Source organism: Hyperoodon ampullatus (genome assembly GCF_949752795.1).
Source record: "Hyperoodon ampullatus genome assembly, chromosome: 19".
Classification (NCBI taxonomy): domain Eukaryota; kingdom Metazoa; phylum Chordata; class Mammalia; order Artiodactyla; family Ziphiidae; genus Hyperoodon; species Hyperoodon ampullatus.
The window spans coordinates 20,275,750-20,293,897 of record NC_136932.1 but is presented as its reverse complement, the minus strand read 5'-3'; the positions used below and the strand labels follow the sequence as shown (position 1 = coordinate 20,293,897).

The 18,148-nt window shown below is 53.2% G+C and overlaps 1 protein-coding gene across 1 annotated transcript in view; it reads right to left on the bottom strand.

Moving 5' to 3' along the window:
* The window catches only part of SDK2 (sidekick cell adhesion molecule 2), a gene marked incomplete at both ends in the record, with an annotated part of 262,629 nt that extends 244,730 nt beyond the window's left edge, over window positions 1-17,899 (bottom strand). The window contains one exon of the mRNA XM_079725138.1: window positions 17,836-17,899. Within this exon, the coding sequence (XP_079581264.1) occupies window positions 17,836-17,899 (64 nt within the window). The remainder of the gene's footprint in view (window positions 1-17,835) is intronic.
* Window positions 17,900-18,148: the final 249 nt, after the last annotated feature.

Below are 18,148 nucleotides of genomic sequence, written 5' to 3'. Positions count from 1 at the left end.
CGGAGCTGTCCCACTGGCGTGATCAATGAGCAGCACTGAGCTAGACAGAACTGCGTCCAATGGGGAGGCCAGTGCTGGCCCACACCTCCACGCATGGAAACCTTTGGACACTCAAGGCATGAGGAAGGACGACCTTCTGAGGGCCGGGGAGGTAACACCCCAGAATGGTGCCTCAGGGGGTGCCTAGAACAGACTAAGGGGTTGGCCAAGGCTGGGGAGGGGTGGAGAGAGGCCAGCTGTCTTCTGGGCCTTGGCCTCTCCATGGAAACCACCAGCAACACCACGCAACACCCAAGGGCTGGGCGGATGCAGGGTGCTCAGCTGTGCCAGCCTGTCTCAGGGATTCGTGTAATTAGAGCCGAGCCCTCCACTGGGCTTTCGGGGTTGGCCACAGGGGAGGAGAGAGCCAAGTGGAGTTGATTCAGAAGCTCTGGCCCGGCCTGGAAGTCCCAGCTCAGAGGGGAGGCCTGGGGAGGAACCGAAGCCAGACATTCATTCCTCTGGGGCCACTGTCCCCCAGGAGACAGGTGCTGGCATCAGGCGGAGCTTTGGGAGGAATGCGGAGCCCGGGGCAGGACGGGGAGAGACTTCATCAGGCCCAGCATGTGCCAGGAAGATGGTGATGGGGGAGGGGAGAGTGTTCTAGAGCCCTGGAGGCAAACCCAGGGGTCTGAGCCTGGGGAGCCTGGTCCATGGTGGGTCCCCAGAGTTTTCTGATGCACACATGAGTTTGGAGAGGGCAGCATTCAGTCCACTGGGGGTGGCCTCTTAACCCTGCAGCCCTTCTCCATTGTGGCCTTCCTGGGCCCAGATGACAGAGTTAAGTGCTGGCTGGGGCCCAGGATCCCAGGGGAATCTCCACAATGTTGGCCAATCCGTGAGCACCACCAAGATGAGCATCTTAAATTTTCTGAATCGATTCTATTGGCCTGTCTTGTGGTTGAGAGAATGGTCGAATCCAAACGAAGGGGGTTGCTGTGAGGGTAAAATGCGTTAATACATGCAGGACCCTCAGAATGGAACCTGGCGGGGGGTAGGGCAGCATTATATAAATCATGGCTGTTATCCAGTTTCAGGGATTCCAAATGCATTTTTACATCTCTGTAGTCAGAATGCATCTTACTGCAGATGAAATGGCTGCATTTTTTCTTTCTCAGTGGCACATAAAATAATGACGTGTCTTACAAGTGATGTCTTAGGTTCAACCAAATATGGGATGATGACAATGGTGGCTGTACATCTCGACTGCATTTTTTCAGCAATGCCTCCTCCTTCCATATGAGTTGAGGTCTGGGGTGCTCCAGTGCCCTGTTCCATGTGGAAACAGGCCTGGAGACCCCAGGTTGCTGGAGAGGGCTGGAGCCTGGGGTCCCCAGGGGCAGGGGTTGCTCTTGGGGGGAATGAGCACAAAGTCATGGGCAGAGGCTGCGACAGGCTGGCAGAGTCCTTGGCAGGTGGGTCAGGAGCACGGTGGGCACGGGGTGAGCTCTCAGTTCCTTAACCCACACGATGGGGAAAGTATGCTTCCTCACAGGCTTGTCGAGAGGACCAGACAATCTGTGTCTGGTTCGTGGCAAAGGCTCGGTCTGTGGGACCTCTTGTTATCACACCCTGACTCCAAAAGCTAACTGTCTGGGAGATAAGCTGCCTTGTGTGTCTGGGGCTGAGAGCTGGGGTAGCAGAGGGGAGCCTAGGCTGAACGTCTGGGCAGGGGGCTCTAAGAGCTGACTCTCAACACTATAAAGGGCTATTCAAGCCCATCACACTCCGGGAGACCCTGGGGCTTATGGGAGGAAATGTGAGAGGCTGGCCCCTCTTCCAAATCCACACCTGTGGCTGATTCTTTTTTTTTTTAATAAGTTTATCCATTTTATTTATTTATTTTTGGCTGCGTTGGGTCTTTGTTGCTATGCGCAGGCTTTCTCTAGTTGTGGCGAGCGGGGGCTGCTCTCGCTTGAGTGGGCTTCTCATTGCCATGGCTTCTCTTGTTGCGGAGCACGGGCTCTAGGCGTGCAGGCTTCAGTAGTTGTGGCACGTGGGCTTAGTTGCTCTGCGGCATGTGGGATCTTCCCGGACCAGGGCTCGAACCCGTGTCTCCTGCATTGGCAGGCAGATTCTTAACCACTGCGCCACCAGGGAAGTCCTGTGGCTGATTCTTGACCTCCCTCCCCCTCCACCTGGCAAAGACCCTGTCTGCTCCGTGGCTGTCTGCACCCAGACCCCCTGGACCCCAGCTGGCTGCAGCTCTCCCATGTCCCAATTCAGCTGCTGTGACCATCCCCCTAGCTCAGATGGAGCTGAGAAAGAGGGTTTAGAGGAATCACAGTCTTGCCAGAGGCTGGCTTTTCAGCTAAGGTGAAAACCAAAATGCCAACACTTGCCACGGGATGGAGCCTGCAAAGGGTACCTGAAATCCCAAGCTCAGAAGCCCTGTGACTCAGGACACCTCACTGCGTCCCTTGGCCCCATGTCCTCCTCTGTGAAATGGGTATAGCCCTCTGTAATCTGAGTTGCCCTACAGTTCTAGCTCACCTACTGCCCCCTAGGGAGGAGGCTCCAGGACTCGGCTAGAGGAGGGGTCTGGGGAGGAAGACGCCCCCCCCAAATGCACGTGCTAATCACATGTGTGGACACACAGAGACAACAGAGTCACTGTGCTTTTGTTTCCTGCTCCCCTCCTGAAGCTTGCAGAGGTTCTATAGGCTGGTTGAGGCCAAAGAGTGCACGTGCGGCTGAGCGTAAGCACCCGGGGTGGGGGGCACGGCAGGAAGCACAATCTGACCTCACTGGTTAAGCCACCAGGAAGGTGGGCATTTGCTGCCCATAAGTGCTGCTCAGCAACGGAAGGGATGAAAACAAAGGCCCCAGGCAGGGTCTCATCAGTGTAACAGGTCAAGAAAGAGAAATGAAAGGGATCCAGGTTGGAAAAGTAGTTCACCTGTGCCTTTGGAGACAACCTGATCACCTGTGCAGAAAATCTGATGGAGTCTACAGAAAAGCTACTAGAACCGATCACTGAGCTGAGTCAAAATCCGCTGTGTGGGCTTCCCTGGTGGCGCAGTGGTTGAGAGTCTGCGCGGGTTCGTGCCCCGGTCCAGGAAGATCCCACATGCCACAGAGCGGCTGAGCCCGTGAGCCATGCCTGCTGAGCCTGCACGTCCGGAGCCTGTGCTCCGCAACGGGAGAGGCCACAACAGTGAGAGGCCTGTGTACCGCAAAAGAAAAAAAAAAATCCGCTGTGTTCCTATATCCTGCAGACAAACCACTGGAAGTCAAAATTTAAAAAAGCATTTACAGTGGCATCAAAAACCTGAAATATTTAGGGATAAATCTGACAAACGATGTACAAAACATATACTGTGAAACCCACAACATGTTGCTGAGAAGAAATCAAAGAACTAAAGAATGGGGTGATAGCCCATGTTCACGGGCCGGAGGACTCAATGCGGTCAGATATCGACACCCTTCAACTTGATCTGTATTATCAATGCAATTCAAAAGTCCCAGCAGGAATTTTTTTTGAATTAATTAATTAATTAATTTTGGGGGCTGTGTTGGGTCTTTGCTGCTGCACGCGGGCTTTCTCTAGTTGTGGTGAGCGGGGGCTACTCTTCGTTGCAGTGCACGGGCTTCTCACTGTGGTTGGCTTCTCTTGTTGCGGAGCATGGGCTGTTGGCACGCGGGCTTCAGTAGTTGTGGTGCACGGGCTTAGTTGCTACGCAGCATGTGGGATCTTCCCAGACCAGGGCTCGAACCCGTGTCCCCTGCATTGGCAGGCAGATTCTTAACCACTGCACCACCAGGGAAGCCCCCCAGCAGGATTTCTAAAAATCCGATTCTAAAATTCATATGTAATATAAAGAAAAATATAAAATGCACATGGCAATGGAAAGGACCTAGAATAGCCAAAACAACTGTGAAAAAGAACAAAGTCAGAGAACTAACACTACCTGCTTTCAAGGCTTATTACAAAGCAACAGTAACCATGACAATGTGCTATCGGAATAAAGACAGACAAATGAATAAATGAAGCACAACGGTGTCCAGAGGTAGACCCATACCTATAGGGACAACTGATTTTCAACAAAGGTGAAGAGATAATTCAGTGGTGAAAAGAAAGTTTTCAAAAACTGAGGCTAGAACAACTGGATATCCATTGAAAAAAAAAAAAGAAGGAAAAGAAAAAGATCTATACACCAGCCAGAGAGGGGTGACCGAAGGCACAAGAAAACTTTTGGTGGTGATGAGTGTCATCAAGATTTTGGTGATGATTTAAGGTGTTATACGTGTGTCAAGGAAAATCAAGTTGTACCCTTTAAATAGGTACAGTTCGTTATGTCAAAACAAAAACAAAGCCCCCAATGTTCCCTGAGGACGTTGGGGGCCGCTCCCATCCTAGAAGACCTCAGCTTCAAGGTCACCTCCTCCAGGAAGCCTCCGCTGGGGCAGGATTGATTCTCAGGTTACCCCTCTGCACCCCCCATCACCTGGTTCCCACCTGCACGAGCGTCCTTCACACTGTCCTCTACTACTGACCATATGCTTGATGCCCACACTTGACCATGAACAATTTGAGAGGCAGGACCTGCCTTAACCTGTGCTGGAGCCCAGGCCCTGTGTTTGGCACCCAGTAGGTGCTGAGAAAGCGCTCAATGAGCAAAGAGAGGTTTTGTTATCCACTGACGCATTAGGGTTACCTTGGGGCTTCTAGAAAAACTGCTTCAGCCGGTGAGGACGTCACCCCCTGCCCTTCCCTTCCCAGGAAGGAGGCCTCTGGGCTGGGGTTTTTTTTTTCTTTCTCTTTTAAGGAAGGACTTTGGGAGCAAGAGCTTCTGATGATGAGATAAGAAGAAGGAAGGGGAGGTGGTCCCCGCTTCCCACGTGCAACACGTATTTCACAGGTCCTGCTAACGGAGCTTTACCACCGTCCTCTGCGGCGGGGAACGGGCAGAGCCCATCGCGGCACAAGTGGCTCAGCATGGCCACCAGTGTGGCACCTCGGATTCTCAAACCTCTAGGCTCGTTTTTCTCAATGTGTGGCCCCCGGACCAGTGGCAGCACATCACCTGGGAACCTGTTTAGACACTCACACTCCTGGGCCCCGCCCCCAGGCCAGATGCTCTGGGGGCGGGGCCCAGGAATCTGCATCCTAGCGAGCCCTTCGGGGACCCGATGCAGGTTCAGGTGTGAGCCCCACCGCTCCGGGCCACCTTCTCACTTCCCGTAATGAGGCAGGTTACACCTGGGCTCCAAGGATGTGCTCCTGAGGCCCCAGATGCAAGGGTACCCCTCCTTCGTTCGGCCTCTCTTCAGTCCCCGGGTGTCCCAAGGCCTAGCACCATGAAGGGGCTGCTCCCTTGTCCCCAGCTGTCTGTCAGCATCTCAGAGGCATGCCTTTGCTGTGGCTCGGACGCTTAGGCTGGGCTCAGCGGGTCCAGGGACCCTGAGCTCTCACACAGCAGAGGCACAAGAGAAGCTGTAGTCAGAGGCCTGCTCCCTGCACCCTGGGGCTGGACATTCCAAGTTCCTGGAGAGACAATGGGTCCTAACATTGCAGGCGAGGTGGCAGGCAGGGGGGCGCAGACAATGGGCCTGTGTTTCTCCCCGTGCCTTCCTGTGGCCGCTCTCAGCCAGGGCCCTGTGAGGGAGGCTGAACCATCAAAAGCACAGCGGTTCACCCAGGAGATCCCCACTGCCTCTGCCCAGGGTCCAGGCTGAGGCTGGGGCCCCCTCATCACACCCTCCCTCGCTCCCTGGGGGTCGAACAATGTTCCTTTTTCCTGAAGGCTTCCAGCATCTTCTAGGCTCTTCAGCCGCTAAAGCCTCGGGAGAAAGCGGTTAAATGCCAACACCTCTCTCCTTCTCCCTGACGCCCTGGCCTCTGTCTTCCTGGGGCAGGGAGAGTGGGCAGTGGACAGAGCTCTGCAGCCCCCCGGAGCCGCAGCCAGGGGCACCTCCTCTCGCCCTGGCTGATTTCTCTTCATTAGTGCAATCACATCAACACTGACAGCAGCGTATTTATTACCACCCTGACGACAACCATTTTTCACCCAGTGATGCACAGCCCGGTAATGAGCTTGGGGCAGAGCTAATGAGGAACTCCCCCCGGGGCCTCCTGGGCAGCTCCGGCCCCTCGATGGCCTTCCCGCCGACCTGGCCACCCCCTGCCTACAGCCGCTCCACCAGGGCAGGGAGACAGGGTTCCAAACTGGGAGGTCAAGGGCCACTGGGCCAAGCCTGCCGGGAGCTGCGCAAAGCCAGTGAGCATCCGCTCGAGTGGGGAGACTTCAAGGTTGACCGAGCAAGAAGGCGTGAGTGCTGGGCCCTGTCTCAGGGCAGGAGCACTGCCTCCAGTCCGGGGCAGAGAGGGACAAACAGCCGTGATAGGGAAGGCTGGCTGCCCCGGGGGAGCCTGGGAGGGCATGGATGCTCTGGGCTTTGCTTCCAGGAGCCCAAGAGCTTCAAGAGGATTCGGGAGGGGGTGGCTGAAGTTGATCTGGAACATTTAGTTAGTGCTGCAAGGGCCGGGCTGGAGCTGCTGCTGGGATGCAGATTACACTAAGGCCCTGCTTTGCTAGAAGATGGGCTTCTGGTCACCTCGGCTCTCCTGGAGGCCACCGATGCGTGTCAGTGAGAAAGACCCCTGGGCGGTGGGCACAGTTATCATGAAGCCTAGTGCCTCTTACTAGGGAGAGTCTTCAGGCCCTCACTCAGTGCCCTGCCCCCAGCTCTTTTTCAGTCACAGCTACAGTGGTAGAGTTGATGATGTCTGATGCATTTGGTGGCTTGTCCAGTGCAGATTAAAAGGGGAAGGAGGGAGGGCCCAGGGAGAGGCCAGGAGACAGGCCCACTAATGGTATGGAAGCTAAGGGAATACCCAGCAAACACCAACCATCCAAGCAGCAGGGTCCTCTAGGGACCTAGGAGGCACCAGACCACTCCAGCGGATGGTCAGAGTGGCCTGGGGTCGGTTATATTTGGGACACAACTACTTTAGGAAGTGGATATGTAGATAAAACATTACAGAAACATTTAAATACAAATGCTTGAAATATATATGTGTAAAGCATCTTAGAATCTCACAGATGATGTGACCCAAAAGATCACCTCATTCAAGTTTTTCAAAGCCAAGTTTTGCCCTCTATCCCAGGGGTTCAGGAAGCCAGGGGGAAGACATACCACATCTTCCAGCAACATCAATGGGCTTTAAAATCTCCTTTGTGTGTTAAAATAGAACTCAGGGAGACTGTGGAACGGAATGCAAAATTTCACGCATTAAATATTAAATAAAATATTGAATATTTTATTTAATATTAAATATTAATATTTATATAATAGTATTTATTAAATATAATATTATATAATATATTATATAATTTATATATTATATAATATTATATATTATATACAATATATAATATTAATACTATATAATAATATACTATATATTATATATATTATATAATTATATAATATATTATTATATAATATATTATACTATATATTATATAATATATTATTATATATTATATATCATATATCATATATAATATATAATATATTATATTATAAATTATATATTATTATTTATAAAATATAATATTAAATATAAATATTTTAATAAAATTATTAAATATTCACACATAAAATATTAAAAAGGAAAATGTTGTGAGGATGGCAGGCAGCTTCAGGCTGCATGGTCAGATCCCCCAGGGCACGTGTCCACCTCCTCCACTGCTAGAGCCCTTCACGGAAGCGTTTGGAAATGCTGTACTTATGCACCCACCTTTTCCCACGGAGGATATGGGGGCCAAGAGGGACCCGGTGAGAATGGGTTGTGGCCTCTGAGGCCCACAGCCTATTACCTTCTCTCTGATGTTACTATTACCCTACAGCACCTTGCTTTAAAGGGTTAACTTCATTAATGGTGAACAATAATTTATGGCTAATACCTCTCTCCTTGTGATGAAGGGTTATTATCTAAACTCAAGGAGTTTGTAATTAAAGAAATCAGTCACACACACGAAAAGATAATTCAGAATCAACAAGGCCAAGTGCCAAAGGAGACATCTAGACCACTGGCATCCCGACGGCTCGGAGGCATCTGGGAGGATGCGTTCCAGCCATGGGACCCAGGGGAGGATGGGAGGATGGGGTGCAGAGGGGAGGCAGGAGGGAAAGGCGCGGATGGCTTGGGGGGGGTGGGCAGTGAGCATGGTGGAGGATGAGAGTGGGGGGAGGGAGAGGTGTGATGGCAGCCGTGCGCAGGGCCAGACTGGGGAGGGCTTGGCGGTGGTACCCAGTGGGGGAAGCCATGAGGGTAAAGGCCTATCAGTGGGGTGGGGAGAGGGAGATGCAAGAGGGCTCAGCATTCAGATCTGACCGCTAAGACCCTGTGGGAGAGCAGACGGGGCATCTTGAAAGGGCTTTAGAGAGGGGAGAGGCCATTCCAGCCTACAGCCCATGCCCTACCCCTGCACCCACCCAAGCTGGGGTAGAGCCTGTGGTCCAATGAGACAGCTCCCAAATCCCCAAGCAGCGTGGTCAGGCATTCCTGAATGTGGATGCCTTGACCAGACCAAAAGCAATGACCTAAGAGGCAGCTGACCTGCCCTCGTTGTCTCTTTCTTAAAAGTCAAGGGACCTTGGCAAGTTTCTTCATGTTTCTGAACTTCAATGCTAACAAGGTAAATAACAACACCTTCTGGCCAAAATCCTTCATAGGTTGGGGTGAAGAGAAACATGAGATGTCTGTGAATGCGACCCTCAGAAATTTGAGTTTTTAGGAAAGGGTCCAGTAAAAACATTCACCTCAAGGCCTGAACAGCTGATAATAACTTAATATGTGGGTTCTCAGTGACATATTTGCATTTTAAGCTGGAGGCAGGGAATGTCTCAACCAAATAAATAAATCCCTAATAATGGAAGTTTAGATGCTACTGGCAGGTCTGTGAAAGAGAAAGAGAGCAGCGGCATTTGGGGACAGGGCGCGTGACAAATTGTAGGCCCAAAGCTGACCTTGCTTCGCTGACACCAAGATGGCAATAATGACAAAGACGAACAGTTACTCAGTGTTTGCTATACACTGAGCTCTGTCCTGAGAGCTTAGCATATCTCATTAAATCTTGTCACAACCCTGTGAGGTGAGGACGACTGTTATCTCCATTTTACAGATGGAAAAACCGTGGCACAGATAGGCTATGTAACTGATCTACGTTCATCCAAGCAGTAAATCACGGGTAACTGAATTCAGGGAGTCGTGTATGTTTCAGGCCCCTTAGAGGCCTGTTCTGTCCCACCTGGACCCTCTGATGGCACACTCTGGATTGGCCCTCATAGTTCAAAGCAAGGAATGGAGCATCTGTACCAGATTCAGAGCTGGCTCACTTGATATGGGACAAGGCGGTCGTGCAGGCGCCATTGCTCAGACTTTACACAACACACCTCCCTCTCCATTTGCACATTTGCACCCCCGTGGAGGAGTCCACGTGTGGGGGGCCCGGGCCCGGGCTCCAGCAGGCCCTGGAGAGTCACCGTGTCCACCCCAGAAGCTGAACTCCCTGAATGAGCTGCATTACGGCCAATAATATTTCCTCCTTTCAGGATTAGCACATCATCAAAATTTCATCACCCCTCTGGGTCACTAATAGCATCCAAGTTTAATTGCTGCTTTTCTCCACCCCATTCAGCTTAGAAGACTCTGGAGCTCGGTCACTGGCCAGCCAGTCATGAACGCCCCAGGTGACCCTCAGGAGACTCCCCAGACATCTCCAGGGAGGGGACAGGGGAAAGCAGGAGAGGAGGCACGGGAGGAAGGGGTTCCCCTCCTGACCACTCATGTTCTGCCCGCTTAAGGCCCACTGAGGACACAACTGGGGCAGAGGCAAGAACCAGGAGGGTCAGGAGGGGAAGGAGGAATTCCCAGGGCGACTTCCCAACTCCACTCCCGCCCCTGGGCCACACAGCACAACAGGCTGGGCATGTCTCATCAGGAAGATATCAGTGAGGATGTGGTGCAGGTGCAGGGTAGCCTGGGGCAGTGGAAAGATGCCCCATAGCGCCCTGGGTTCAAATCCTGACTTCTTTTTTATTATTATTATTGGGGTACAGTTGTTTTACAATATTGTGTTAGTTTCTACTGTACAGCAGAGTGAAGTAGTGTTCCCTGTGCTATATAGCGGGTTCTCATTAGTTATCTATTTTATACATATTAGTGTATATATGTCAATCCCAATCTCCCAATTCCCACCCCACTCCCTTCCCCCCTTGGTGTCCATACGTTTGTTCTCTACGTCTGTGTCTCTATTTCTGCCCTGTAAACCAGTTCATCTGTACCATTTTTCTAGATTCCACATGTATGTGTTAATATACGATATTTGTTTTTCTCTTTCTGACTTACTTCACTCTGTATGACATCTCTAGGTCCATCCACGTCTCTACAAATGACCCAGTTTCATTCCCTTTTATGGCTGAGTAATATTCCATTGTATATATGTACCACACCTTCTTTACCCATTTGTCTGTCGATGGACATTTACGTTGCTTCCATGACCTGGCTATTGTACAAATCCTGACTTCCTAGCTGTGGGGCCTTGGGCAGGCAATGGCTCTGAGCCTCAGGTTACCCACACATTGGAGGTGAAGGAGGTCAGAGGCGGGTAACGACTGTAATGCACTTGACACAAAGAACTGGGTGGCAATTGTGAGCTGGCTTCCCCTCTTTAGATGCGTAGGATGGGGAGAGGAGGCCAAATCATTCTACACTGGGGAAGAAGCAAAAGAAACTGAAGCAAGAGGAAGATACGGGGGAAGTATGGAGAAAAGACAGCAGGGGGAAAAATCTGGAAACAAAATGCAACCTGAGGGCTTCCCTGGTGGCGCAGTGGTTGAGAGTCCGCCTGCCGATGCGAGGGACACGGGTTCGTGCCCCGGTCCAGGAAGATCTCACATGCCGCGGAGCGGCTGGGCCCGTGAGCCATGGCCGATGAGCCTGCGCATCCGGAGCCTGTGCTCCACAGCGGGAGAGGCCACAACAGTGAGAGGCCCGCGTACCACCAAAAAAAAAAAAAAAAAAAAAAAAGTGCAACCTGAGACCCAATCTTAAGACCCTTTGGCGGGGCAAATACAGAAGCACAAATATAGTTACATTAGCTTATTAAGTGCTTCTGATATGTCAGGCTCCATGCCGAGCGCTCTGCTTGTGTCATCTCATTTACTTCTCCTTGTATTACAAACAAGCCAACGGGGCTTGAGCATATAAGTGATGGAATGCAAAGTGGCAGAGATTAACCCAAACTGACAGAGCTGGAACCCAGGTCCTCCCAGTTCCAAGGCACTGGCCCCCCTACATGCCACTTCTCAACAGCTTAAGGAAAAAAAAACCCTCAAAAGGCAGGAAAGTAAGAGCACAGACAGGGAGGGGTATGCTTTAGGGATGGCCCTGTCTTGGGTGAAGTGATTCTCTGTATGAAATGCTCTTCTGCAGACCACAGTATCATCTTTGCAGTTATTAGGAATGCTCGACATCACCAGTGCGCGTCGAGATGCTCTTTTTCCAGCACACAGAAGACCGCACTTCCCCGCTCCCTTGCCTGGGAAGGACCACTGGGTGGGACCACGTGAACAGCTCTGGCCAATGGGCTGCCAGGGGAAGTGAGCCAAGCTAGAGTATTTAATTGTAAATGCATGTCTTCCCCTCTCACGTATTTCAAAAGGTGCCTCCATGCCTGGATGGGGGCATTACCTAAGCCCCCTACCAGTCCTCCCAGTTTCCTCCCCATCGAAAGATGGAGCTCAGCTGATAGAGATTCAGCAAGGACCCAACCCAGAGGCCCTACTGCTAGAGGCAGCTTCACCTGCAGGGCCAGAGGTGGGAAAAGATGGGAACAGGGGCGAGGAAGTCTGAGCAAGGGCTCCTGGCTCAGCAAAAACACTATTCTGGATTGACACATACACACTGCTATATTTAAAATGGATAACCAACGAGGACCTACTATATAGCACAGGGAACTCTACTCAATATTATCAATGTGTAACAACCTAAATGGGAAAAGAATTTGAAAAAGAATCGATACATGTATATGTAGAACTGAATCACTCTGCTGTACACCTGAAACTAACACAACATTGTTAATTAACTAGACTCCAATGTAAAATAAAAAGTTAAAACAAATAATCACTATTTCACGGAAGCCCAGGCTGGGGGGCAGGGCTCCCATCCCTGAGGGGCTTGGCTGCTCATCGCAGTGGAGGCTCCATGGCACGGGGCGTAGGTGATGCGCAGAGGGGCCCGTGAGAGTGCGTGAGCGGCTGGAGAGGAGCTGGAGAAGCAGGTAGAGACCAGAGGACAGAGGGCTTTATGCTGTAGGTAAGTGTTCATTCATTCACACATTCACTGATGTATTCTTCGTTCACTAATTCATATTCGTTGAGCTCCTTCTATCTGCCAGGCACTCTCCTAGCAGCTGGGGATACAGCAGGGGATAATATAAAGCCCCGCCCACATGAGAGAGACCAGCAATAAACAAGCCAATATATGTCAGATGCAGCTGAGGGCTGTGGAGAGAGGAAAGGAGGCTCAGGGGTGGGTGCTTGGAGATGCCACCGTTACAGGGTGTTTAGGGATGGATCAGGGACATCAGAGGAAAGGCCCGATTAACTTAGGATTGAGCTGTGCAGACATCTGGGAGGAGTGGGCACGGCTGCAGGGACCACAGGACCCTCCAGCGCCAGTTCAGAGGCCAGAGCACGGTGGTAAGTTCTAGGAACGCAAGGGCGGTCAGCGCGTTGGACAGCAGTGAGCGAAGGTGAGGCTGGAGAGGAGGATGTGTGTGGGGAGCGAGGGGTGGGGATTATGACACCCTTATACCTGGTGGCCCACACGTTATAAGCACTTAACACTTACTAAGGGCATTTTTAAAGTGATGGAGATAATCTCATTTAACATTACCAAAAAAAAAAAAAATCCTACGAGGCAGATAACAAGACTTATTTTTAACTCCGTTTCCTCATTTTACAGATGAGGAAACTGAGCCTCAGCTCCGGGTGGCTCAGTGATAGAGGAAGGCCAGGACCAGGCTGGAAGCCATCTCCATTGCCATGCTGGCACCTCCAGTATCGGCAGGAGAAGGGCCTCAGTGGGGCTCCCGGGCTCAGGGAGGGGCTTTCTGGACCAGACACCTGGCTCGGGGAGTCTGATGAGACACGCTGTGCAGCCCCTCCCTCCCCTCCTTCCAGGACCCTGAGCAGTCCCGGTGGGTCCCTGGCTCAGCATTACTCACTGGCCCCCGCCTTCTGTCCCCGGAGGACAGGAGTGGGTGGGAGGATGAGGAGTGGTGGGGTGAGTAGCGGGGATGTCTCAGCAACCCGGCTTGTTTTCCTTTCTGTTACAGGCAGTGGGGCTGCTGCTGGCCCATTTGTTGCTATTGGCATCCCAAGGCCCCAAATTTATGATGACTAATTCCCACCGCTTCAGGCAGCTCCAGGGCTGTCTGTGGCAACAACGTGCTCCAGGCGGGGCCAGGGTGGAAATCCCGCAGGCAGCACCCTAACACCCTGCATCAATTCCAACTCAGCTTACTGACTCCCTGAGGGGCCAGGAGTCAGAGGGCATGGAGGGCAAGGTTCCAGCCAATCAGAGGACTCCTTCACCCACAGCCAAATCCTAGGATAACCAGCCACAGGGAGGTTCAGCAACATAAAGCACGACTGTCTAACAACCAGCCTGTTTTGTAAGGTAGTGAGCCCCCCATCACCAGGGGTATGCAAGCAGAGACCACATGGCCACCTGTCGCAGGCTTGTAGGCAGGGGACAGCACTAGAGGATTTTTCATGTTTCTTTCAAGTCAAATGTACTGATCATGTTAGTCCTCAGGACAGAGAACAAGCTCATTCCCTATCACCATTTAGCTTACAGCCCAATTGTGTCCTGTGGTACAAGATCGAGTGCATACCAATATGCAGTTTAACACATTATTTTAAGGTCAGCCGTTCAGGCACTGTTTAAACAGAAAACTGCTATAAAGGACTTGGCCTCTTTCCCAGCCTCCCTTCCCTGATGGAACAAGGTTCCTGGCCCCTACTCTGGCCTTCCAGCAGAGGACATAAAGGAAAGGCGGTCGATAAATATTTGCCAAACAAATATACAAAAGAGAGAGTTTCTGAGGCAGGTATCAGGCTGCCAGCATGATTTGGTCTCTGGACGGGGGGTCCTGAGTCCGTCCACCCCAGGCAGGGGTGGTCTTCTGGGGCCAATACAAGCACCAAACAGTGTCACTCATCAATCCACAGTCAGAATGTTCCAGACTGCCCAGCTGAAGCCCAGGGGTGCACAGGGCGAGGGCGAGGGGTTTGCGGGGCCGAGAGCCACCTCTCTGGCCCTGGGAGAAGGGGAGGTAGGGAACAGGGACACCCCCGGGGCCACCCTCGCGTGGGGCGGGGGCTCTTGACACATACCAGCTGAGCCACAGGCAAGCAGGCCAGTCGGCCTTGTGGTAATGAGTATGAAGCCCTGATCAATAAGTTATTTTTTGCTGTCAGTAATTAATAATTATAGCTTAGCCACAGCATTAAACTTTCATCCCACTCCCTTGAGTGCTGTTTGGCTTTTATTGTGATTACCTCCCAGCAGTAAACTTTCTCCCTTTGGGGCCTTCATGATCCTCCGGGGCTGGGCTTCCCAATCCCCGTTCACGGTTTTCCCACTGCCTGGTTTCCTCAGCTCAGACTCCCCTCTGTTCCTCCCCCAGGCACCATTCACTTGAAAGAAGCTTCTGGACCAGCTGGCTGGGCTCTGCCGCCCTCCTTCCAGCCTCCCAGCCTCCGAGAGATGTCCACCAGCAGTGACCAAGCTTTGAGGTACGTGAAACATCTTGCGAGGTGCTTGTTAAAATGCAGACACCCTCCAATCCGAATGCCTGGGAGTCTGGATCGGGACTGCTGGAGGGCCACTTTGGGTCATGGTGATGAGGCCACAGAAGGAAGTCAGAGAAGGGTCTTGGGTGAAGAAAAGGCATTCAAGGCCTTTTCAGTGGGTGGCCAGGAACCACTCCTCATGGTCCCTTGGCTAATAGTGTACAAAGAATCATAATATCAACAAAAATAACAATTACCCTTTATTAAGCACCTTCTACGTGCCAGGCACTTGCTAGGCACCCCCTGAATACCTGGTATCCTCATACGTACTCTGCTCTGTTTACAACACCCCTGCGCTTAGTTTGGGGAAAGAGTGGGAACCATGTGACATCACGTTTCAGGGGAAACGATCAAATGGTAGCTTTCAGTATAAACAGGTAGCATTGCCCAGGTTCTGCACCTGAAAAATACTAGGTTAAGTCTGGATAAATCCGGCAGCCAATGTGAGGTTTGTCCCAAGAGAGGAAGACTGCTTGGTCCCTCACTCTGTATCATCATTAGAGAACGGGGCTCATGGGCTCAGAAGTGACACACAGTGCCAGTGGCTCTAACCACCCCAAAGGGTTCATGGCATCGCCTCAAACTTAAAAGCAAAGCAAAAGGAGAAAAAAGCAAAGGAGAGACTCCACTCTCTAACCCCAAAGCAGATGAGAAACAACCCCCTGGAACCCCATGCTTGACCCTGTTTCCCCGACACACAATGCAGCAGTGCCCCCAGACCTGGGCCGAGACCAAGTTCCCATAATCCTCTGCATGGTTTGCCGCCCTGGAGACAAATGCAAGGAGAGTACCCGATGGATGCTGGAAAACACTCTCTGGGAGCCAGAGAACACAAACGCAGCAGCAGGGAACCTGGGCAGCCACACTCAAGCCCGCAGCAAACAAGAGAAGCGGGAGAGAGAGTGAATCAATCAAAGAGACCTTCGCCACTTCTGACAGGGCGAGCCCCTCCCTCTGGAAGCACAAGGACAGGAGGTGGCCTGGCCTGAACTTCAGCAGGACGGACGCATGGAATCTTGGACTTCGGTGGATGGGACAGGTGTGGAGGTGGGACATGGAAACGACTTGCTGACCCAGAAGGAAGGACCTTCAGGTGCCCTGGGGACTCCTTACAAGCCTGGTTTTGGATGGGACAAGAACTAACGAGCCGCCTGCCCAGGGAAATCGTGGGGTTACTGGAGTCTGTGCAGTAACGAAGTTAGAAGCATCCAGATAGAGACGGACACCCCTCCGAGTCCTCCCAGTAGCCTGGCTTTCAGCTAGTAAACCCATAGACATCTCAGAACACATCTGCGAGGTGCCCCAGGCCTAACCTGTTCTATTCTGCCTCACATTCCCCCTGAACCCTTAGAAGAAGGGCCCCGTCCAAGCAAGCCCACCCCAGCTGCAGATGGTCGTGGTTCCAGGGAGAGAGGGGCTTAGAACTCACCTGGTCCCAGTCCAGACTCCCGTCCCCAGATCACCCAGCAGCCTTCGGCAAGTCACCTAATGCCTCTAGACCTCAGTTTTCCCATCTGTTAAATGGCTACTAGAATAAGACGACCTCTGAAGTCCCTGCCTGCTGGAAGATTTTTTGATGATCATAAAAATAATAACTTTTATTACCTTATAGTTACAGGGCCCCGTTACAAAATTTCTAAGCGCTTTAACGCAAATTACGTTGTAAAATCCTCCCCTCCACCCTGTGAGTGAGAGCTGATTATTTTTATCTGTTTGATCTTGCCTCTCTGGGCTGCCTGACGCTGGGCTCACTGGAGTCCCTTCTTCCCTGCGACTCCGGGACTCCAGAGATGGGGTGGGGCCCTTTCGAGGCTGCAGCCTCCGCAGACCGGCGCCCCCTGGGTGGGTCCAGGCCCCCTCCCGAGCCTGGAAGAAGGAAGGCCAAGCCCTGGGAGTCCTGGAGCTCAGTCCAGGCTTCGTCTCCCGCCGCCCCCAGCAGGCGCCGCTCGGACACCGCTGGCACTGCTGTCTGGATCTGCGAACACCAAAGGCAAGGAGGCACGGGTGCAGCCGCCCTCCCCCGCTGGGACCTGCCCGAGGACTGGCGGTATGTCTGGGCATCCGCCCTCTGGAGGGGGGCAGGGCGGATCGATCACGCCTCCCCCTCCTTCCCAGCACTCCCACCCCAAACCCACCAGCCCTTCTCCACCCTGAGGCTGCGCCAGGCAGCTACAGGTCAGAGCGGCGGCGGCAGAGACACTGGAGCGGCCAGTGGAGCTGGAGGCAAAGGCGGGACGCTGAGTGTGTCTGGGGGCGGGGGGAGGGGAGGGGAGTGGGCGCGAGAGGAGAGGGCCTCAGACCTCGCCTCCGGCGAGCACCGCGAAGCACCCCCAGCCCCGGCGGCCGGCCAGGCAGCCAGGCGCGGGCTCCGAGACTTAGCCAGGCCCCGAGACTGCCCTCCCGGGGCGACCATCCAGGAACCCAGCGCTCTACTCCGGCTCCCTCCCGCCGCCCTCCCGCCCCACTGCCTCGCCCCGGGGCGGCCAGCGCGTGCCCGACAGGGCCTTGCCCTTCCCCGCGGACACCGAGCGGGGACCCAGGAGCCCGGCCTGAGGAGCAGGGTGCAGCCGGGCGCTGAGCCCGGCACGGAATGGCGCGCCCCTCCCACACCAGCCCGAGGGCACCCACAGCCCGGGTGGGGGGGTAGCGACCCCCCGACTCCTCTTAGGCTCCACGAGCGACGCCTCCCAGCACGGGCCCCCACCTTCCCTTATTCGGAACTCACAAGTCTCAGCAAGACTGCTCCAGCCCCCCAAAGAGAGCCCCCAAACTCGGGGAAAGGGGCCTGAAACTCCCGGGAGAGGGCTCTGCCCAGGCCAAGCCCGGGGTCTCGGAGGCGACCGTGAGGCCAGCGAGCTCCCGCGCCCCTCCGCGCGCCCCTCCCGCGCCCCTTCCCCAGCCCCACTGGGGGTGGCACTGTACCTTGGGCTCCGGTCGCGCGGATCTGGTGCAGGGCCAGCAGAGTCCAGATCAGTAGTCCCCACATGGCAACCAGCCTTTTCTTCGTGGGGTTGGTCTTCCGAACAGTTTTATAATCCTGGTGAGGTCCCGTACCCCGTGGCTACGTCCCGGGAGGCTGTCTACGCGGCTCCGGCCCGGAGCGGTATCCGCCGGGGAGGGGAGACGCTGGCGACCCCAACCCTTCCTCCTCTTCTTTAGTACAAGTCCGATACCCGCGGCGCTCCGGGAAGGCGAGGGGCGAGCAAAGAGAAGGAGGATGAAGCCGCTCTCGGTC